At 27.4% G+C, this 21,434-nt stretch overlaps 6 protein-coding genes across 10 annotated transcripts in view; 3 read left to right on the forward strand and 3 right to left on the reverse strand.

The window, feature by feature from the left end:
• LOC141535121 (uncharacterized) overlaps positions 1-5,958 on the forward strand; it is a 6,792-nt gene extending 834 nt beyond the window's left edge. Inside the window, exons 2-5 of one of the 3 annotated variants that reach the window (XM_074254926.1) lie at positions 71-201; positions 311-491; positions 1,435-3,407; positions 5,010-5,958. In XM_074254926.1, coding sequence (XP_074111027.1) covers positions 1,664-3,407; positions 5,010-5,398 — 2,133 coding nt within the window. In that variant the 5' untranslated portion in view covers positions 71-201; positions 311-491; positions 1,435-1,663 and the 3' untranslated portion in view covers positions 5,399-5,958. The remainder of the gene's footprint in view (positions 1-70; positions 202-310; positions 492-1,434; positions 3,408-5,009) is intronic. The other 2 variants (XM_074254927.1, XM_074254928.1) reach the window with 2 other exon arrangements.
• Positions 1-14,048, reverse strand: part of LOC141535122 (uncharacterized) — a 27,159-nt gene extending 13,111 nt beyond the window's left edge. The window contains exons 1-4 of one of the 2 annotated variants that reach the window (XM_074254929.1): positions 13,588-14,048; positions 11,585-11,944; positions 10,321-10,657; positions 10,046-10,242 (exon numbers count right to left, since the gene is read on the reverse strand). In XM_074254929.1, the coding sequence (XP_074111030.1) occupies positions 10,046-10,242; positions 10,321-10,657; positions 11,585-11,944; positions 13,588-13,821 (1,128 nt within the window). In that variant the 5' untranslated portion in view covers positions 13,822-14,048. The remainder of the gene's footprint in view (positions 1-10,045; positions 10,243-10,320; positions 10,658-11,584; positions 11,945-13,587) is intronic. The other variant, XM_074254930.1, reaches the window with a different exon arrangement.
• A 91-nt stretch (positions 14,049-14,139) lies between these two features.
• On the forward strand, positions 14,140-16,208 carry Hacd1 (3-hydroxyacyl-CoA dehydratase 1). The gene is made up of 4 exons (XM_074254942.1): positions 14,140-14,505; positions 14,579-14,699; positions 15,104-15,521; positions 16,045-16,208. Exons 1-4 carry the CDS (start codon positions 14,414-14,416, stop codon positions 16,125-16,127), a joined length of 714 nt encoding a protein of 237 aa, XP_074111043.1. The 5' UTR covers positions 14,140-14,413; the 3' UTR covers positions 16,128-16,208.
• Rpl30 (ribosomal protein L30) lies at positions 16,192-17,976 on the reverse strand. The gene is made up of 3 exons (XM_074254959.1): positions 17,815-17,976; positions 16,780-16,925; positions 16,192-16,415 (listed from the first exon to the last, which is right to left on the reverse strand). The coding sequence occupies exons 1-3, from the start codon at positions 17,833-17,835 to the stop codon at positions 16,238-16,240; spliced, it is 345 nt and encodes a 114-aa protein (XP_074111060.1). The 5' UTR covers positions 17,836-17,976; the 3' UTR covers positions 16,192-16,237.
• A 130-nt stretch (positions 17,977-18,106) lies between these two features.
• Positions 18,107-19,765, forward strand: Tfiifbeta (transcription factor TFIIFbeta). 2 transcript variants are annotated; one of them, XM_074254939.1, is made up of 6 exons: positions 18,107-18,429; positions 18,535-18,686; positions 18,793-19,007; positions 19,095-19,238; positions 19,323-19,492; positions 19,626-19,765. In XM_074254939.1, exons 1-5 carry the CDS (start codon positions 18,269-18,271, stop codon positions 19,473-19,475), a joined length of 825 nt encoding a protein of 274 aa, XP_074111040.1. In that variant the 5' UTR covers positions 18,107-18,268; the 3' UTR covers positions 19,476-19,492; positions 19,626-19,765. The 2 variants fall into 2 exon arrangements, with proteins under 2 accessions (XP_074111040.1, XP_074111041.1); XM_074254940.1 differs by having other exon boundaries at positions 19,323-19,478.
• Mpi (mannose phosphate isomerase) lies at positions 19,498-21,433 on the reverse strand. Its single transcript, XM_074254937.1, has 4 exons — positions 21,297-21,433; positions 20,548-21,208; positions 19,973-20,140; positions 19,498-19,892 (listed from the first exon to the last, which is right to left on the reverse strand). The coding sequence occupies exons 2-4, from the start codon at positions 21,197-21,199 to the stop codon at positions 19,498-19,500; spliced, it is 1,215 nt and encodes a 404-aa protein (XP_074111038.1). The 5' UTR covers positions 21,200-21,208; positions 21,297-21,433.
• Between the last annotated feature and the right edge of the window lies 1 nt (position 21,434).

Genomic DNA, 21,434 nt, shown 5'->3' on the forward strand with positions numbered 1-21,434 from the left:
TAAACTTTGTAAAACGATTATTTAGTGTTAGTGGTAATTTTAATTTAAATTTAAATTGTACTTGTAACAGTATTTTAATAAGCAGTGGTGATTCCGAGGATGGTGACGGTGATGGGGGTGGTGGCGGCGGCGGTCGTGCTGATACATTTATTAGAGGGAGATTTTATCTATCCAATGGTTTTTTGACATCTCAATTATATGGTTAGTACCAAATTGTTTTTTTTTTATTATTATTATTATTATTATTAATTATTTATTCATTGTTTATTATTATTTTAATTAAAAATTAAATTTAAAAATATTATTTCAGGTTTTGAATTGTTTCGTTTGAGGTTAGTTTCATCAGAAGAAATAAAATAAACAGTTAATTAGTTAATTAACGAAATCCTTAATTAATGGTAATGTTTAAGTTGGATTAGATTACATGTGAGTTGGCTTAATCGATTGATGTTTATCGCATTTAAAATATGGATGGAGAAAATAGAGAAGAGGTGATTGAAATTTATATTACTTTTTCGGTCCCAAGATAAAATCATGTTTACGAGGGTGAAAAAAAAGTAGGTGATTGCGGGACGAGGGTCTGCGATACAGATTAAGAATACAAAAAGCTTTAAAGGGCTTTTTTTTATGAACATAAATATCTATACATCTATATCAATGTACAATACCCACACACATAATAATATATATACATATATATCAATACCAACATTTCTATATAGATTTGAGGGTTGCAAACTCGGCGGGACTAGGCGCACAAATAGAGGTCAAAGGGTATATTGCATAACTCTATAATAATATATGGATAATATTAAAATATGACTCTTAATTAATTATCCTATCGTCGGATTTGGTCAGCAATTAATCAATCTTTTTTTAGATTTTTGGACTTAAAAATTGACAAAAAAATTTTGACTAAGATTAATTATTTAAAAAAAAGATTTATTTATTTTTTTTTTTATAAAATAACTATTTGGTAAATTAAATTTAAAATTTATTATTTGTGTTTTTAGTAATAATGCATCTACTATTTTATATATAAATAAGTTCTATTAAGCACATAAACACGTGATTGTGTGAATTATATTTTATATCTTGGCAACGGTAACAGCATTAATATACCTCGAGCACGATATAGTCGTTGTGTGCTTTGGTAATGTAACAGCTATTGGATCGATGATAATACACGATAGAATACAATAAAACTAGTATATATAATACAGATATTACAACATACTGACTATAATACACATCGGTGACATTTGATTATCTATAGATTAAGTATTATGTATTTTTATAAGATTCAAATATAAATTAATCGCGTGTAAAATCCTATTAGGCAAAGACACTCTATTGCCAAATAGTAAAACGTGTAATTAATTTAAGTCTAAAAGTTATTTATATTGTTTTAAAAGATAATATTTTTCGTTTCAGGGTGTTTACTTGATCACCACGCAGAAGCTCATGTGATAACGTTCCAGACTTGAGCTTTAAATCAGACATCTAAATACTACTGCTGATAATAGTAATAATAATACTTACAATAATTAAAAAAAAATAATAATAATATTGAATTATTATTATTATTGGAAAAAAAAAAAAAAAAAAAAAAAAAAAAAAAAGGCGATAGAGTTAAGAGATTATTTGAGAAATTTGATAGAGTATGATGGTGATGCTGCTGCAACGTCTTACCGCCCCACAGTCGACATACTCTTTGGAAAATAAGACTAATTATTTGTGCGATTATTTTGAGAAACAAGATAATAATAATAATACTAATAACAATACTTCTAATTCAAGTAGTAATAATAATAATAATAATAATAATAATAATCAGCAGTTACTGCTGCAGCAAGTTTGCTGTGACAACGAGTTTAATTCTATTGGTATTATTAAACCAATAAATAATAATAATAATAATAATTATTATTATTATTATTATTACTGTAATAATATTAGTAAAAATAACAATTATAGTAATAATAATATTAATACACAGAGTGATAAAGATAAACTACGTACAAGCGTTTGCTATCACAATAAAACAGTAATTACAAATAATAATAATAAAAATAATAGTAACAATAATAACAACGGTTATAACGAAGAGGACACTGAGGACAACCAACAGTTATTGGCACAAGATAAGTTTCAAAACAAAAGGCATCAAGAGACAATTATAACAAACAGTTTAACAACCGCGTCAACGACAACTGCAGGTACAGCAACAACTACAGGAGGATCAGCAGGAGCATCTGGGGGTGCTGCGGCGGCATCTGGTACGACGTCGACATTGTCGGCGTCACAAGGACGTTTTTGTGCTCCTGGTCAAGGTGTCGCGATGCGATATTATCGATTATGGATATACGCTTCTAATATAGTTCTTCTTGGGAGTGCTATCGGTCTAGCAGCGGCGGTTGCCCGTACCCTGTTGTTCACCAGTGATCCACGCCGGTATTTGATACCCGGAGTACCTCGAGCACTTGACCCAACAGCATTGTACGCTTATCTCGCGCTGGCCACGCAATTGGGCCTGTTGCAATTACTCGGTTGCATAGCAGCAAGACGTCTGAGCGCTCGTCTGCTCAATGCCTATTGGCTGCTGCTTTTGGCCCTGCTCTTCGGCGATACCATTATCGGAGTCGCCTGGATATTCCGGTTCGAGAGAATAAGGGCGGAATTGAGACCCAGTTTGAGGCTGAAGCTCCAACTTGATTATGGAAGAGACTTACGGTTCAGCGACCAATGGGATCAATTGCAGCGGGAGTTCTCCTGCTGCGGCATCGTCGGCCCCAGTGACTTTGACGGTCAATTTAATTATCCGGACTCTTGCTGTCCAGTGGTGGAAACTTTTGTCAAGGATTCCATCACCACGACGACTGTTTTTGACAGAAGCTCCGGTCAAGGGAATATTATTTACAATATCAACGATACGAATATCAATATCGTGGGTATTGGAACTGATAATGATGCTGACGGCGGCAATCTCGTTGATGAGGGTGGCGGTGGATGTCAGCAACCATTTGCCAACGGCTGCGAAGAGTATTTGATGGGTTGGTTGCGCAAGACAGCCGATTTGTTATTTGTCCTGGGATATTGTGTGATGGCCTTCGCTAAGCTCTGCTTCCTTGGCATTCTCAGATACGAAATAAGAGAAATGATCCAGAAGATCAGACTGCTGAGGGAACCACCGCCCCCTGCTACCTCCCAGTACATTCAATCACTCTGTCAGCCTGTTCACGTACCCGCGCCAATACCCGCGGCAACTACTGCCGCTACTACTATGACGGCGTTGACGGCTGCTACCACGACCAATACCACGACCATGATGATGATGATGACCGGGTCTGATCAAAGGGGTAGTTGCGGTGGTGGTGATAGTGCTGCTGCAATGCCATCCATCACAGGTATGAGTGACTCTCTGAACAATAGTAACGTGTATTATGCCAGTGGTGGTAGTGGTGGTAGTATTGGTGGATCCAGGCGAAAAACGCTACCAATTGTCGTATCCTCTTTTTGTTCTGCTGATGCTGTCATTAATAATAATAAATCACCATTTAATTTCGGTAGGAATTAATCACTGGCATCTTTCACTTCACTGCTTTTCTACAAGCAAAACAAACGTCGGAATATTTATAACATGCACGCCTCAAACCTTCTTCTTGTAATAATACTCAAATTAGCCGAACTTTTTAATTTTTTTGTTGATTAAATAATAAAAAAAAATTTTTAAGAAATTGCACTTGTAGTTTTTTGCAAATTAAATTTTTTTTTTTTTTTTTTTTTAATTATTTTGTCAAAAAAAAAATGGAAAAATTTTTAATGTCGGCTAACTTTATTTTCATCTTGTAAATAAGTGGAATTTTAAAAAGTCTAGTTAGATGGATGAATAGTTTGATTTTAATACCGATTATTTATTTTGTTTGTTATTGTTGTAGATAGTGACTTATTGTTTCACGGAATTGTATATAAAAGTAAGATATGTAAAGAAGATACTGTCAATTCAAATTTTTTTTTTGTTAATTACAATAAAACAAACAAATCTTTAATAGAATTGGGTAAATATTTACAAGTGGGGTCAACTATTTTAATTTTCATTTTTTTTAAGGGAATTTTTATTTGATTTTATTGATATTTTTTTTTTCATTTTTCATTTTTTTATGTATTTTTCAAAAAAAAAAAAAATATATATATATATATATATATATATATATATATATATATATATATATATATATATATATATATCAAAAAAGATAAAATAAAAATTTTATCCAAAAATATGAACAAAAATTTTTTCCAACTTTTGAAGGCAAAAAAGCTATCGAAATCTTTATTTTTTTCTTTTACGACATTTTTTATCATAAATGCGTCGTAAAAAAAAAAAAATATAATAAAAAAATTTGAAACTATTAATTTTTCACCGGAAATGGGGTTGACCCTACTTATAAATAATTACTTATAATTGTCCTATTAAAAATTAGTAATTAAAACAAATAATAAAGTCAATTAGATGCATTTTTAAAAAATTATTATGTATATAAAAATTACTAATTAAATAAAATGATACTGAAGTTGGTAAAAGTGCTTTTAAAAATTTTTATTTAATTTTTTTGATAATAATTTAATTACTAGAAAAATTTTACCATCTTCAATTTCAATGAAACAATTTATATGAATGACTTTTTGGGTGAAGCAATTTGTATTAAAATCACTTATTATTAAAAAAAAAAAAAAAAATTCCATGTGTTAGAAGGAGTGTAGAGATGATTTGTGATAAAACAGTTGAAAATGAAGGACCTGGCGGTTGTTGAGGCGTGCAATAAAATAATAAATTCACTCGACATCAGTAGCAAATCCTTTAGTCCGCACTCGGCTTGCATGGTATCTGAAATAATTAAAAAAAAATTACCACATGTCACTCACGTCATGCACAATTCACAAAATCAACCAAATAGATTAATAAAAAAATAAAAAAGCAAGTGTATGTATGTTTGTATGATAAACAGGTAACAACAATATACCTCAACTGCCAGCGGCTCAACATCTTATCAACTATCATCACCAGGATCACACTAGTAATAAACATTCATTTTTGTACACGAGTAATCTCCAGCAGCAGCAACAAGACACCGGAGCTGATAGTGATACCAACAGCCATTGCGCTCTCATCCTCGAGGAGTCCTCGACGCCGACCCCGCCGGTCACCCAGAGGAACTGTCATCATCCGCTGATCACCGGTCTCAGGGAGAGCAAGAGCAAGAACAACGGAAATAATAACTACGAAATGCGGGAGTTTAACCGGCGGTACTTGATAGCCAACGGCGACCCTTCCAGCCCGGCAATTACCGGCAATCAGCCCGGTATTAAAATCATCACCCAAAGCAAACGAACTTGACTATGGAGATGGTGGCGGAACATGTTTAATCGTTTTTTTTACAGAACTAATAGACCTGTCGAGCTTGCTTCGAGCTTTCACAAATAGATTTATATTAATATAATTAATATTACAACAACAATAAATATATTTAATGATAATAATGTTAAGTATACACAAAATAAATATCGCGTTGATAAAGTCAAAAGGGGGGATAAAAAAAAATTTTTTTTTCTCCAATCGACTAAGAAATGTACAAAAGTAAGTCTTGTTAAAAAAACGCAAAAAAAATTTTTTTTCGACAGCTCTTTTGACTGTAAAAAAAAATTTTTTTTAAGCCAAAAAAGGTATATTTAAAAAAATAGTAAAAGGAGCCTCTACGAACCTTCTAACGTCGAGATCTAGTGAAAAAATTATTTTTTAAAATTGAAATGAAAATACTATCACAGCTAAATTTTTTTTTAATTTTATATTTATGTTTGGAGAAGTTAAAAATTTTAGGTAATTATTTATAAGTGCGGTCAATCCTATTTTTGGCCATAACTGGGTGAAAAATTAATATTTTTTTTTATTCTACTTGTTTTGATAAAAAACAGCATTTATGATAAAAAAAAATCTCTTGAAAGAAAAAAACAAAGATTTTGATAGCTTTTTTTCCTTCAAAAGTTGGAAAAAATTTTGGCTCTCATGTTTTTGGATAAAATTTCTATTTTATTTTATTTTATTTTATTTTTTTTTTTTTAAGTACATAAAAAAACGAATTAAAAAAAAAATTGAATATCAAAATTTTCTAAAAAATTTATAAATTTCTTTGAAAATTTGTTAAAATTGTAATAATCAATTTTTTGTTTTATGTATTTTTCAAAAAAAAAAAATATATCAATAAAATTAAATAGAAATTTCGTTCAAAAAAAATAAAAATTTAATTGTAAATAATTACCAAATTTTATTTTAATTTTTTCCAGTAAATTTTTACAAAATAAAAAAAATTGAAAATTTCAAGAAATTAGGATGGGTTAATATTTTCAGTCTCACTTCCAAAAATCAATTTTTCATTAAATCTCGACATTTTAAGGTCCTTAGAAGCTATTTTAAGTATTTTTTTATATATGTTCGTTTAGCTTTAAAAATTAATTTTCTTAAAGTCATAAGAACTGTCAAAAAAATTTTTTTTTCCTTTTTTCAAAAAGATTTTTACTTTTATAAATTATCTAGTTGATTAGAAAAAGAAAAAAAATTTTTTTATACGCCCTTCTGGTTCTGTAAAGCCAAAAGAGCGTATATTTTGAGATGCGCCCTTTCGACTACAGTACTATACCGCGATATATTTTTTTTCATTATTTTTTTTTTTTTTTTTTTTTTTTTGTGGTAAAAAGAGTGGTTGTAATATAATTGATGTCAAGACTGAGAAATAACGCGTCGGAAGTTTTATCGATTATTAAAAATATTGCAGGGTAGTGTTATTGTATTTTTTTTTATATATTTTTTTTTTTTTTTGTAATATTGTTTCTTCTTTATAAGTATTATATTATATAAAAATATATGTATATTTAAGAAAATAGTGTTAGTGATTTTGAGGTGGATTAACTGGATTATAAATGGGTAATAAGAAGTCATTATTGAAAGATATTACTGCCAAGTCGCGGCTTCCACAAAAACCGCTCACGGAAACGTATATACATATATATTTATAAATATATAAGTTTCTAGTGTCGCGAAGGAAAGCTTAAGAGAATAAAATATCACCGACAAAAAGTTCACCTCACAAATCTTAAAATTTATTATTGAGAACGACCAAAATTAATATTATGTATTTATTATAAGAATTAAAAAGTTAATTGCGCAAATTAAAGTTTATTAATTAAAATAATAATTGTAATTACAATAATAATTATTGTAATTAAATAATTAATTATGCTTACCGAAATTAATTTTAGATGTGCGTACTGTAAGCTTTAGTATAAATTTAAGCAGTGTGAGAGAAGAGAGTTCCTTATATAAATTTGTCAAAAAAAAAAAAAAATAATAATAATAATAATAATTATTATTATTATTATTATTATGTACATACTGCTGAAGAAGGCTCATAATAAAACAAAATTGTATAAAAACAAATTAAGTACTTACAGTAAAGTGTAGATATGTTTGTAATTCATATTCTTCTACGTAAAAAAAATAAATACGCAGATATTTCGGTACCGCGTTCGTTTGCAAAAATTGCATTAATAATATTTGTTTTAAATTTAGTTAAATATTATTAAAATTAAAACTTATTATTATTATGTATAGAAGATCTCTGTAAAAAGGTATGGAGCTATTAGATTTAATTTTTGTTTAGATTAAACCATTCCATGAAGCTTTAATCCCTGCCGTCATTCGTAAACAGATAAATAGTTAGATACTTAATGCACCCAAAAAATAATTAAAAATACCTTAAAAAAGTAAAAGTACTTATAAAATATGAGATGGGAGCTTTGAATATAGTGCCTGCTTTATAATAAAAAATAAAAATATATATATTATAATATTTAAATGATAAAAAAATAAAAAAATATATAATGTACTACGCTAGTTTTACAGAATGCGGTCTATAAAAAAAGTAGAAGTGTAATAAAGTAACAAATCAATAAAAAAAACGCTATAAGTATACGCATGTATATTGTTGCATATGTAATTGTATGAATATAAAAGCAAACTGTGTAAATCTTTAAATAAACGTATATAATTAGTTACGGATCTGATGTATGAAAGTAAGGATGTCATTTTTTGTGAGTGTAAGACGTAAACCATCAATAATAGAGAAATTATCAAGACTGCTCTCTTATATCCTTGTTGCTTTTCTTTTATGTATATACATATACATATTCAACCATATATGTGTATACATAAATTAATTAAACATACGCGATTTCAGAATTACTCATTGCGCGTGAGAGACACCGAGTGTTGAACGGAAAAAAGTAAATTGTAATTAATAATAGTCGATTTGTAATAAGTTAAGATCAATTGCTAAAAATTATTATTTCTAACAGTAAAATTGTGATTTTAATAATCACTCTGTAATATTTATCATTTAAATGCTACAATTTATTTTTTACATGGAAGAAAATACTATTTCAAACAGCAATATTCGATGATACTGAAGTTAGCGGTCAGCTGTCAATTTTAAAAATTTTTTTAACAAATTAATTACAATAAAAAAATGCTTGTAAAAATTTTCACTTGTAATTTTTATTAATTTTCACATGTGAAACTTTTTAATTAAATTTTTTTTTCAATAATTTAATTGCTATAAAATTCTAAAAAATTTTTAATATCTGTCAACTTCAGCGTTATAATATTCGCTATGTAAATGTCTAAAATATTAAAGTATAATAATTAAGAATTTTGATTTTGATATTTATCAATTTGTAATTAAAAAATGATCGCATGACATGTAAAAAGTATAAAATACAGTTACTAAATTTTTAATACAAGCAACGTCGATATTTACAAAGTAAAATGGTAAATTTTAATCGCAACGCTAAAAATAAAACACAGAAAAAAAATTTCTTGACTGGAGAACAAAATTCTTGGCTCAAAAAAATTTTTAGGTGCCTGAAGGAAGACCAAATTTGTATTGGCCGAAGTTAAAATTTTTCTTTAAATCCTATTCTTGGTGGAAGTAATTTTTTCTTAATTCAAATTATCATAAATACTTGATACAATAAATTTTTATATTTGATCAAAATTTTTAGATAATTTAGGGAAGCAATGCCACTTACTTCAGCTGAGAAAAAAATTTTCTCATCTTGATAGTCATTTTATATTATTTTAGCGTGCAATTAATTATATTGAATAAAAAAAAATAATTCAATATTATTTGATCTTCCCATCTGACATGTTAATCAATAAAAATATTAATGAAAATTTACTTCTATCTTTATATTTAATTTTTTGGAGCAAGAGGCTGAATTTTCTCAAAACAACAAGATTTTCTTGACTCAAATAAATTTTCTTGGATCAAGATACGTACTTCTTAAAGCAAGAGAATTAATTTTTTGGAATAAGTGAAATTTCTAGTCAAAAAAAAATTTTGTTTTCGCTCAAGAAAATAATAAAGAAAAAAAATATTTTCTTGGCTCAAGTGAACCTTTTTTTTTTTTGTATATAATTATTGACTTGCTTGGACTGGTAAAATATATATTTGAAGAGTAGAATTTTTACTGTTTGAAACTATAATTTTTTAAGATGAAAGCTACAAATAATTTATTTTCGATATTAAATTATAAATTGTGGCTTTTTACACTTTCTAGATTAATTTCTGTAATATTTATATTTTTGCCACCCCGATGTCCGTTTTACTGTTTGAAACTATAAAAATTAACCAGAATCCGAGTGAATTTAACAGTTTACTTTTTTCCGTGTGTGAGTAAAATAAAAAAAAAATAATTGCTCCAATACTGTACTTACAATAATAATAATGATGATATTGATGATGCTAGTCATGTAAAAAATCCGTATGCGTGTAAATCGATAAATATTAATCTCGATTATATTAATGATATATGATATATATATATATATATATATATATATATATATATATATATATATATATATATATATATATATATATAATAAAAAATAATTCGTTATTTAGTATAAATAACTTGTATCTTTACTAACTTTGATAATTGGTTCTTCCACTTGTAAAATATTATCCACCACAGCTCCCCCGATCACGACAACTTGATCCTTTTGATTGATGGCTGTTGATAGAGCGGATTTGGAGCCAGGAACGGGATTGAGCTGAGATGATAAATTATACAGCTCGGTAGCTATTTCTGCGGCGACTCTGGCGTTGTTTTCAATAAGCGCTTTATCTGGGGAAACAAACTTGTTAATAGAGCTGATGGATCTGGGTTGATGGGGAATTTCTGTTAATTACACTAAACACGTACTTGCAGATAATGATTTTCCGGAGGTAAGCTCTTTAACTCGCTTGAGGAGATACGGAGTTACTTCTTTTCCGGTTATCTTGTGAGACTCTGCCTCTCTGAGAGCTGTTTGGATTAATCTTTCTATTTCAGAAGGCTCTAGAGCTAAGGCTTCGGGGATGGGGACGGCGAATATCGAACCGGAGTTTTGTTTCATTTGCCGCTGGACGTTGATACACCTCGCAGCTTCTCTGGAGCCTGCCACGGTCATCGGTGCTGGGATTTTATTGACGGTGGTTCTGCTGTAGAACGCAGGAAACATTTTCGTGCCGATTGATATCACTGGTACTCCATGCGTTTCCTGTTTTAGGAAAAAAAAAAATAGTTTAAGCTTATTTAATGTTGAAAAAAATTAATTTAGTATCTAATCCCGTTACTGATACCCTAAGGACGTAGAATAAAAATCCTATTTTTTTTTTTTAACTCTAAAAAAAATTTTTAGTTTGGAGAAAATTTTTTTTTTGCATTTCTTCACGTTTCATACAAAAATACGTTGGTTCCCGAAAAAAAATTTTTTTTTGTATTTCTGCACATTTAAAATTTTTTTTATTGAAAAAATTATCATAAAAAAAAATATCATTCGTAAAAAACTTGAAAAACTCTAAGCGTAATTTTCTTGATTAAATAATTAAGAGGCTAAAAAAATTTTTTTAACGAGTATTTCTCTATCGTAAATTAGTTTTGATATTTTTTTAAATTTCTACTGATCAATTTTTTTACAATAATTTATTTGTCATAAAAATTATTAAATATTTATTAAATTTTCATAATTTATTTTCGCATAGTAATTATAGATTGCTAGTAATATATAACTAGTAACCTTGCAGTCACGATATGACTGCCGTAATTTGTAAACTATAAATAAATAAAATTTTGCTTTATTAAATAATTACTTTTGTTAAATTGCACTGTATTTTCTTAACTATTGACGTTTTTAAAGATATAAGCTCATCATGATGTTACACTCATCAAGAGCTTTCATTTGAGTACCCACATGCATTTTCATATATTTTTCATATATACATATATATAAATATATAAATATATGAAAAATTGATGTGGGTACTCAAATGAAAGGTCTTGATGAGTGTAATTTCGGAGTGAGCTTATATCTTTAAAAATGTCAATAGTTTAAGAGATACCGGGTCATTTCTTAATTATGTATCTAGAGCATTTTTACAATGACACAAAATTTTTCCTATTCTCTTAATAATATAAATTAATCTACCAAAAATTCAAGAGTCTTGGGAATATCTAGAATGGCTTTTGCTCCAGCACAAACAACAGAAACCGGAGTGTGGCTCATAACAATCAAGTCGGAGCTAATATCAAATGTATTTTCAGCATTTCTGTGAACACCTCCAATACCACCGGTTGCCATCACCGCTATTCCGGCCAGATTTGCTATCGTAACAGTTGCTCCTACGGTCGTTCCGCCGTTCAAACCACCAGCTGCTATCGAGCAAATGTCTCTCGCCGAGCATTTAAACGTTTTAGTATCCGGCTTTGATAGTTTATGGATTTGCTCCTCGTTCATCCCCACATGGATTTCGCCATCAATTATTCCAATAGTTGCCGGAGTCACATTCTATAATTTATAACAACATCATATAGTTTATTAATAGCTTAAAGCGACTCGATCAATTGATATCTTCCGTTTGAAGAAAAAAAAAAAAAAAAAATCTCAAACTGAGGGAAAATAACTTAATTATTTATTTAATTGCCGACGCAATTCAGAATTTATTTTTAAAAGTTTGTTTTCTTCCAAAATTTGAGAATTTTTTTTTTGTCCAAAGAGTGAATGCGCTCTTAAGCAAGATCGAATCAAAAGTCATCAACCCAAGTGGTTTTTTATCACTAAAAGTATTTTAAACCTCGCAGAATTATAAATACAAATTTATGATTCTAACAATAGCAGACGTTTGACATTCTAGAAGGTTTTATAAATAAATTGCACGTCATAAGAAAAATATACAGTGAAAATTCTCCATATGTTGTCACTCTTGCTCGAGTATTTATTTAGTTATTGAAAATAAAATTGTTGAATAGTTTATTTTTTAGAAGAAGACTCCAGAAACTTCCAGTCGAAATTATAAGAGATGAATCGAATGGCCTAAAAAATTTATAAAAGTTTAAATATTATAAGATCTGATTTTTTTGGAGCGATCACTCTAGCAGAAGTTTTAAGATAAAAAAATTTACCTGTTTAAATTATATTTAAATAATTCTCAGTACGGAGAGCGAATTTTCAATTTATGCTGATTATTTATTCGATTTTGCGACGTTTCGTTGATTTTATTCCAACTTTTAAAGTATATTCACAAGACAATAATTCAATTATTTGCATACGTCATTGCTAAATTTGGAGAATAGATAATAAAATTAATTTCATTAAATAATTTATAACAATACCTTGAAAAGTCAACTTTGTTATGAAAAGTAATTTAACAGATGTTTCATAATTTTATTAATTTTTTTAACAAAAAAATTGACATGTAAAAATTTTAAAATATTAAAAATATAATTATTTAAAAATAACTTTTTGAAACAAATTGACAGCTGTCAATTTTTTAAATTTTATTTAACAAACAAATTTGTTCCGAAAAATTATTTCTAAAAAATTGCATTTTTTATTACAACACTGAAGTTGACAGACATCAGAAATTTTTTTAGAATTTTATAACAATTAAATTATAATGAAAAAAATTTAATAAAAAAATTTCACATGTTAAAATTAAAGAAAATTATCAGTGAAAATTTCTAGAAGCACTTTTAGTGGTGTAATTGATTTGTTATAAGAATTTAAAAAATTGACAGCTGTCAGCTAACTTCAATATTATTTTTAATTTATTAAAATTTCTACTAAAAATCAATTTTTTTTGATTTAATTTATTTATTAAAATTATTTTTATCTATTCAAGTCACGAAACTAAAAAATTAATCAGCAGAAATTACTAAATTTGTAAGTTTTAATTTAATTTATGTAAATTAAGTTAGCCGGCATCTAAAATTTTTTAGAATTTTTTCTATTAATAAAATTATTAAAAAAAAATCTAATAAAAAAATTCCACAAGTAAAAAATTTGAAAAACTATGCGTACAATTTTTTAAAAATATTTTTTTATTGTTAATTCAATTAACAAAAAAAAAAAAAAAAAAAATAAAAATAAAAATTTTTCGCTGTCGGCTAATTTTAGTTTCATGGCTAACTTTAGTATTATAAAAAATTTACCTGTTTTCTAATAATTTCTTCAATACTCATTGCGGTTTTAAAATTATCTGGATACGGCATTCCGTGAGTAATTATCGTTGACTCTAATGCAACAATCGGCGAGTTATTTTTTTTAGCCAAATTAACCTCATTTCCAAAAACGAGTCTTTCATGATGAAAAAATTTTTTTTCAATCACCCTCCAAGATTTACAAACCCCAAAATTATTCATCAAAATTTTATTTCTCCAAAACATAATTATTATTTTTTCTCAACTTGAATCTCGATAAAAAAAATAATTAATTAAAAAAAATTACTGGACTCGATCAGTTCCCGTCAAAGTATTTTTATTTACTTTAGTTTTGACAGCTGATCATATTTAAAAGTCGTATTTAAAAACTCCCGCCATGTACTTACAATAATAATAATAGTAGTAATAAGAAAAACAATAATAATAATAATGAGCAAGTACAGTTATGTATGTGTCAGGTTTGTACATAGATATTATGCTGATTGTTGTATTACATAAATAAACCGTTTGTTTTTTTTTTTTTAGGTTACTCGAAAATTTCACTTTATAATTACTACCAATACAATACAATAGTGAATAAATAATGTCTACGAAAGTACACAAAATAATTCAGAATTTAATTTAAAATAAAAAAAAACTAGTCATACAACTTATTATGTAAATGGAAAGCCTGAAGTATTAGTTGATGAGAGGAAATTGTCGGAGCTCATAACGCCGAGTCATAGTGAACGACCACTGCTAAGAGACTGTTGATAACCCGTATCTCTTATTATTAATATTAATTATTATTTAATATATTTATTTAAAATACATAACAATGGATAAGAAAACAAAAGCCAAACAACCTCAAAGTATAAGTACTATTGGTAAAATTTATTTAATATCTTACAATCTTCTTCTAGTAATTGGGTAAGTGTCATTTTTTAATCAATTATAAGTTCAAAGTTCATTTAATTTAATGTGAAAAAATTTTTTTTTTCAGGTGGAGTTATATTTTATGTCTTCTCGCGCGGTACTATTTCACCAATAATTTCAAGGATCAAAGTCTTTGGAACACCGTTTTTTCCTCGTTGATGATTTATCAAAATGCTGCTGTTTTTGAAGTAAATTTACTGAATAAATATTATTAAATTTATTATTTTATTTGCTAATTTAAATATTTAAAATTTGGTGTAGAGCTCAAATTTTTACTGTAATTTTTTAGATATGTAATTAAAATTTTTAATATTACGGCGAAAATATTGGTCCTATAAAAAATATTTTAAACAAAAGTTAGTCAAAATAAAAATTTTTCACTGTATATTAATAATTTTTAATTTATTAAATTAGAACTAAAAAATATTTTTAAAAAATTGCACATATAGTTTTTCAAGTTTTTTACAAATGAAAATTTTTTTTAAATTTTTTGTAATAATTTTTCGGCTAACTTAATTTTCATAATATTTATTTATTTAATTATTCATTTAAATAATGAAGAATTATAATTAAAATTAATTTTTTTTTTTAGATTTTACATGCATTCACTGGTCTTGTAAGGTCGAATCCAGTGATAACGATATTCCAAGTTTTCAGCCGAGTCATGGTAGTGGTTGGAGTGCTGCTAGCAACACCTCCAACAGCAGCAGCAGCATCCATAGGCTTGCCAATAGCATTGCTAGCCTGGTCAGTCACTGAAATAATTCGGTACGGATATTACTTCGCGAATCTCGTAGGATTCGTCCCGCACTTCCTCGTGTGGTTGAGATACACCACCTTCATATTCCTGTACCCTATTGGAGTTACTGGAGAACTCTTGTGCTTCTATTCTGCCCAACAGTACGCACAAAAGTACCCAGATGTCTGGAGTTACGCTCTTCCCAATTCATGGAACATGACGTTCAGCTACCACTATCTTCTCATAGCAATTATGCTACTCTACATTCCTCGTAAGTAAAAAACCGTAAAATTAAATTAGCCAATATCTGAAAATTTTAATAATTTTTTTTTTTGAAAAAAAATTTTTTTTATTACAAAAAAGTTACAAGAAAAAATTTCATATGTTGAAGATTTCAAAAATTATACGTGCAAATTTTTCAAAGTATTTTTTTACTTGTAATTTAATTGTTTAAAATAATTCTAAAATTTTTAAACGTCAGCTAACTTTTAATAATAAAGTTAGCCGATATTTTTGATTTTTTTATTTTGTTTAATTTAGTCTGAAAATAAAGTTAGCCAACATTTAAAAATTTTAATAATTTATTTTATTAAAAAATTATTTAAAAGAAAGAATTTCACATGTAGATAATTTTTAAAATTACACATGCAATTTTTAAAAATGTTTTTTTTGTTATAATTGAATAAATGAAAAAAAAAAATTAAAAAATTAAATACGTTGGTTAACTTTAGTATCATGAAATAAATTTAGATTATTGAAGTTTAAATTAATAAAATTTAACTATTAATTTTCAGTATTTCCTCATCTGTACTTACACATGTTCAGTCAAAGGAAGAAAATTTTAGGACCAGGAGCCAAAGCCGGCAAAGCTCATTAATTTTATTTACTTCAAAGTATCAAAGATTTAATGTACAAGAGACTTAAAATAAATAAACAAGATCTTATTTTTATGTAAAAAGTTTATTAAATACAATGGGTATTGAGCTTTTATGCTTGGTCGCCGGTTGGCATGGATTTAATAATATCTGAGTTACCCGGGTCGGTGATTGAGAGAGTACAAACTCTGAAGTATTTACCGCAAGCTGTACCTAGTTCAATGTTGTTGCCGGTGTAATGGTGAACTCCAGTTTTGGCCAACATTGCATAGTATTCGATTTCTGATTTTCTAAATTATATAAAAAATAATTAGCTTTTTTTTTTTTAATCATATAAAATAATAAACAAATTTTCAAAAGGTTAAATTATAATTTTGTTTTAAAAATAGAAAATTTGAACAACGCAGTAATATTAAATAAATAATTATTTCTACATACTTATGCATATTTACATTGATGTGCAAGATTGTGATAAAAGAAACTTTGATGCTTTTTGAATATTAATTTTCGATAACGCATTTTACATGTGTAAATAATTTTTAAAAACATAACAATTGTGTCAGAAGTGATAAGATTTATCGCTGTCACATGTCATTTTAATTTATTAAAAAAGTGGGAGAACCGTCTAAAAACAGAGTAGTGAAAGAAAATTACCTTAGTGGTGGAGTGTTGTTGGCGATGATTACAAGCTTAGCTTTGCCTTGTCTGAGAGATTTTAATGTTTGCTTGTACCCCAAAACGTATTTACCGGATTTCATCACCAACGCGAGCCTCGAGTTGATGCTCTCCATCGCCTTTTTCTAAAATTTATTAATAATAATTATTATTATTGTTTTATAAATTAATGAAAAATAACATCAATGAAATTAAAGTTAGCCGACATTCAAGAATTTTGTATTAATTAAACAATATTTTTAAAAAATTTCATGTGTAATTTTTCAAACAAACTGTCTGTATGTGAAATTTTTTCTTTTAATTTTTTTTTTAAATAATTTTTTAATAAAACAATTTATAAAAATTTCAAGATGTCAGCTAAAACTAAATTTATAATGAAAATTAAATTAGCTGACATTTGAAAATTTTTATAATTTATTTTATTGAAAAATAATTTTTAAAAAATTAAAAGAAAAATTTTCACATGAAGAAAATTAAAAAAATTGTACGTGCAATTTTTAGAAAATATCTTTTTCGTTATAATTTTAATTATTAAAAAAAATCAAAAATTGTTGAGTGTCAGCTATTTTAATTTTTATTAATTTATAATACTAAAGTTAGCTGACATTTTTTAATTTTTTTTTCATTCATAAATTAGAGCTAAAAAATATTTAAAAAAAATTGCACTTATAGTTTTCCAATTTTTTTGTTTTTTGTAATAATTTTTTCAATAAAAAAAAAAGTTCTAAAAATTTTTAGATGTCGGCTAACTTAATCTTCGTGGCTAATTTAATTTTCATCAATAAAAATATATTGAATTTAACAGACAGCTGATAATTTTTTTAATTTTTATAACAATTAAATTATAAACAAAAAAATTAAAAATGAGAATTTCAAAAAATGTTTTTGTTTTATAAAAATTGTTTTGTAAGGAAAATTTAAATAATTGTTAGATGTCTGCTAATTTCAATATCATATAATAATTAACAATCGGAAAAGTGAGGTTAACACGTGGCGTAATTGTTATTTACTTACTTGTTTCTTTTGTGCAACCATTTTTATAGAATTATTAATTATCCGATTGTAATTATAAATATTAAACACTCCAAAGTATTTTAAATACTTTTTTTATCGCAATAAAACGATAATTGATGTGCACAACGCGAAAATAGTTAAGAAACCGCAGGCAAAAGAAAATATTAAAAATTACTTTTATATTTTGAACAAGTTGGCAAAGAGGGCAGCACTTTCAAAAGTCAAGTCAAATATATATGACATATTTTTGCTATTTATTAATAATGCGGTTATTGTTGGAGATAGACACGTTAATTAGTTTTTTTTTAGTTTGATAAATATTTATATAACTTAATTAATTAAAATAAATATTAAAACCAATTGATAAATAAAATAATAATTTATATACTTAGATTAAAAATTGTTAAATATATTTTGTTATCTCAGGTGTTGATAAATATATAAATAAATAAAAATGTCGACTGGACCAAATAACTCATTAGTTCACTCTGAAAAGGATTTAGATTTAAGCAATGTTGGACGAGGAGTTTGGTTGGTCAAAGTACCTAAGTACATTGCTAATAAATGGGAAAAGGCACCGGGTAATATTGAAGTTGGTAAACTTAAAATAACAAAGTATGTATTTTATATAATTTAAAATTACAATTATTTATTTTTACTTTAATATTACAAACTTACCCAAGTTCAGATAATTTATTTATTTATTTTCTTTTTTTTTAGAGTACCTGGAGAAAAAGCTGAAGTAACACTAGGATTATCAGAAGCTGTATTAGCTTTGAAGGACCCTGGTGAAGAAGACATACCCAAGCAGCACAAGCTGGATGTTAGTCAAGTAAAACATCAAACACTTGGTGTTTTTTCTCATATATCACGTACGTCCTTTAATTGTTATTATAATTAAAAATGCTTTTTTTTTTTTTTTTTTTTTTTTTTTTTTTTTTATTGATTTTGAATAATCAAAATTTATAATTGTTACAGCTTGTACTAATTCCGACGCAGTAGTACCAGAAGGTGACAAATTATGTATGGAAGGTAAAATTGTACAAAAACTAGAGTGTCGCCCTTACGCCGACAATTGTTATATGAAATTAAAGCTGTCGAGTATTAAGAAAGCGGCTGTTCCTGTGAGAGCTATCCAGCAAATTTCCAAAGTTGTACAGAACTTTAAGCCCGTTTCTGATCATAAACATAACGTAAGTTTTTTATAAATAAAAATTTTAAATGTAATGTTCATTAAAAAAATTAAATAAATGATTTTAATTATCATTTATATTTTTTAGATTGAATATGCTGAAAAGAAGAAAGCTGAGGGTAAAAAAATGCGTGATGACAAAGACGCTGTACTGGACATGTTGTTCGCAGCATTTGAAAAGCATCAGTATTACAATATTAAAGATTTAGTTAAAATAACTCGCCAGCCTGTCGTAAGTATTTATTTACAAAATTTAAATAATAATATACGCAGTATTAACAATTATTAACAAAATTGTGCTATTTTATTTGTACAGGTTTACTTGAAAGAAATTCTCGGCGAAGTTTGTAGTTACAATATTAAAAATCCCCACCGTAATATGTGGGAATTGAAACCCGAGTATCGTCATTATAAAACTGATGAAAAACCAGCTGATGGTGTCAAAGAAGAGTCTGAGGATTCTAGTTAAAAAGTAATTAAAAATCAGTAAGTTAAACATTAGCAAAAGCTTGAAAAATCAACGCTTTTTCTTCCTCTAAATTAGTCACTGCTAGCTCAGTATTGGCAGGTGTAAATAATACTGATCCTCGTTTATAAACCTTGTCAAATATCTTTACAGATCCTTGGATAATTATCACTATAGAAGCTGAATTAACCGGGACAAATTTATAACTTTTACTGCCAGGAATTTGAATTTTTGTCACTGCAAAATCTTTTATCGGTGGCTGAAAAACTTCCGAAAATTCATCAATTTTTTTTGGCTCAAATTTATTATACGACTGACTGTCGTAGGACAGCATTTCAATTAACGTTGGCACGTCCTTGAATTTTGGAGTAAGTCCAGCACGAACGACGTTGTCCGAACACGCCATGCACTCTACGCAGTCTGTATTAAATAATATCAAAATAAAATAACTATTTTCAATTAAATTCACATTTTATATATAATTGAATAATTTTTCTTACCGCCGTACAAGTACGCATGAGGAACATTTGGTCCGAGATACAGCGCTTCTCCAGGATTCAAATTTATGTAATTAAAAAAATAAATTCCAAAGCACCCGATGTCGCCTGGAAAATCTTTATGAAGTCTTTCAAAGAGATTTGCATTTAATTTTTCTCTATTTTCGTTATCTGTAATTAATTTGGAATAATTATTTTGCAATTTAATTAATTTACTAGGTTTAGAAAATTTTTTTTTTTTTTTTTTTAATTGTATTTGTTATTTTTTAGAGCCTCTAAAAATGGAATTTTTTAAATACATTTTTCTTGCTATAATTTATTTTTAAAAAAATTATCAGATGTCTCTTATTGTTAGTATTATATATCCTAAATATATTATTAATTTATGACATTTAAATAAGCAGACCCTTGATAATTTTTAAATAATAAAATAAGTCTAAAAAATTGCATTTATAATTTTTTAGAGCCTCTAAAAATTGAATTTTAAAAATAAATTTTTCTTGCAATAATTTATAATCTAAAAAAATTTCTAAAAATGATTAAATATCTCTCAATTCATTATAATTTAAAATTCCTACCCATTTGAGACAATCGATTAATAAAATAAATCAACTGCTGAGCGACAATCTCCGAATTTCCTTCAGTAGTTGCAAAAGTTAGCAAGCTTTTAAAACATTTCTTCAAATGAACCTGAGCATCACCTTGGCAGTTCAAAAAATCATCAACCGCAGTCTGATCACAAAGCGCAACAAGCTCGGGGATTGATTTTAAATGAAATCCAATCTCTTGTACCGGACGGAAACCACAGAGCCCTTGGAAGGGTGTCAAAGCAATAGCGAGCTCTGGTTTGTGATTGGGATCTTTGTAGACAGCGGGAAATAATTTATAGAGATCCTCTGCATGAGCTTTGGCTGGATGTGCTTGGATGGAGAGCGCTTTGTCTATGGAAAGGACTTTAAATAAAAATGGCAAAGTGTTCCCGAATATTTCCTTTACTTTGTCACCTAGCACGTGACTGTTTGAGTCTTTGGTGATGTAATCTGCTAGCGATTCTTTGGTTCCTTTGATGAATGACGGGCCGTTTACGTGGGTCCCCATCCATAGTTCAGCGTAGGGCTTGTCTTGCTCGATATTCAGCTCCGGAGATGATGATTTAATCAGCTGAGCTACGCTGCTTGCCATGCCCTTCTTGCCCCAATCGTAATTTTGAACTGCACACTCTAGTTCCATGCTGTTAGTCTATAATAAATTTATCTTAAGTGTTATATAAAAATAGAAGAAGAAAAATATTTTTTTAAATTAAAAATTAAAAAAAAAAAATACTTACTTTTTTTTTTATTAATTTAATTAATAAAAATTTATTTTATAATTAGTTTGGATTTTTGTGCTTATGATTAAACACTTGAAATATGTATGCATACGTTGCGTTGACATAAATACAAAAAGTTTTATTACTGTCAATTTT

Source organism: Cotesia typhae, unplaced genomic scaffold, assembly GCF_013202065.1.
Source record: "Cotesia typhae breed Kobodo isofemale line unplaced genomic scaffold, CoteBio_Ctyphae scaffold_13, whole genome shotgun sequence".
NCBI classification, from domain to species: domain Eukaryota; kingdom Metazoa; phylum Arthropoda; class Insecta; order Hymenoptera; family Braconidae; genus Cotesia; species Cotesia typhae.

Excerpts from the sequence above, each read along its gene's own strand:
- Hacd1 (XM_074254942.1), top strand. The coding sequence starts at position 14,414 with ATGGATAAGAAAACAAAAGCCAAACAACCTCAAAGTATAAGTACTATT. Across the intron at positions 14,506-14,578 it reads AATCTTCTTCTAGTAATTGG|GTGGAGTTATATTTTATGTC; the intron begins GTAAGTGTCATT and ends TTTTTTTTTCAG. Across the intron at positions 14,700-15,103 it reads AAAATGCTGCTGTTTTTGAA|ATTTTACATGCATTCACTGG; the intron begins GTAAATTTACTG and ends TTTTTTTTTTAG.
- Tfiifbeta (XM_074254939.1), top strand. The coding sequence starts at position 18,269 with ATGTCGACTGGACCAAATAACTCATTAGTTCACTCTGAAAAGGATTTA. Across the intron at positions 18,430-18,534 it reads GGTAAACTTAAAATAACAAA|AGTACCTGGAGAAAAAGCTG; the intron begins GTATGTATTTTA and ends CTTTTTTTTTAG. Across the intron at positions 19,008-19,094 it reads TTTCTGATCATAAACATAAC|ATTGAATATGCTGAAAAGAA; the intron begins GTAAGTTTTTTA and ends TATATTTTTTAG.
- Mpi (XM_074254937.1), bottom strand. The coding sequence starts at position 21,199 with ATGGAACTAGAGTGTGCAGTTCAAAATTACGATTGGGGCAAGAAGGGC. Across the intron at positions 20,141-20,547 it reads TAATCGATTGTCTCAAATGG|ATAACGAAAATAGAGAAAAA; the intron begins GTAGGAATTTTA and ends AATTAATTACAG. Across the intron at positions 19,893-19,972 it reads TCATGCGTACTTGTACGGCG|ACTGCGTAGAGTGCATGGCG; the intron begins GTAAGAAAAATT and ends TATTTAATACAG.
- Rpl30 (XM_074254959.1), bottom strand. The coding sequence starts at position 17,835 with ATGGTTGCACAAAAGAAACAA. Across the intron at positions 16,926-17,814 it reads TGGTTGCACAAAAGAAACAA|AAAAAGGCGATGGAGAGCAT; the intron begins GTAAGTAAATAA and ends AATAAATTTTAG. Across the intron at positions 16,416-16,779 it reads AACAACACTCCACCACTAAG|AAAATCAGAAATCGAATACT; the intron begins GTAATTTTCTTT and ends TATATAATTTAG.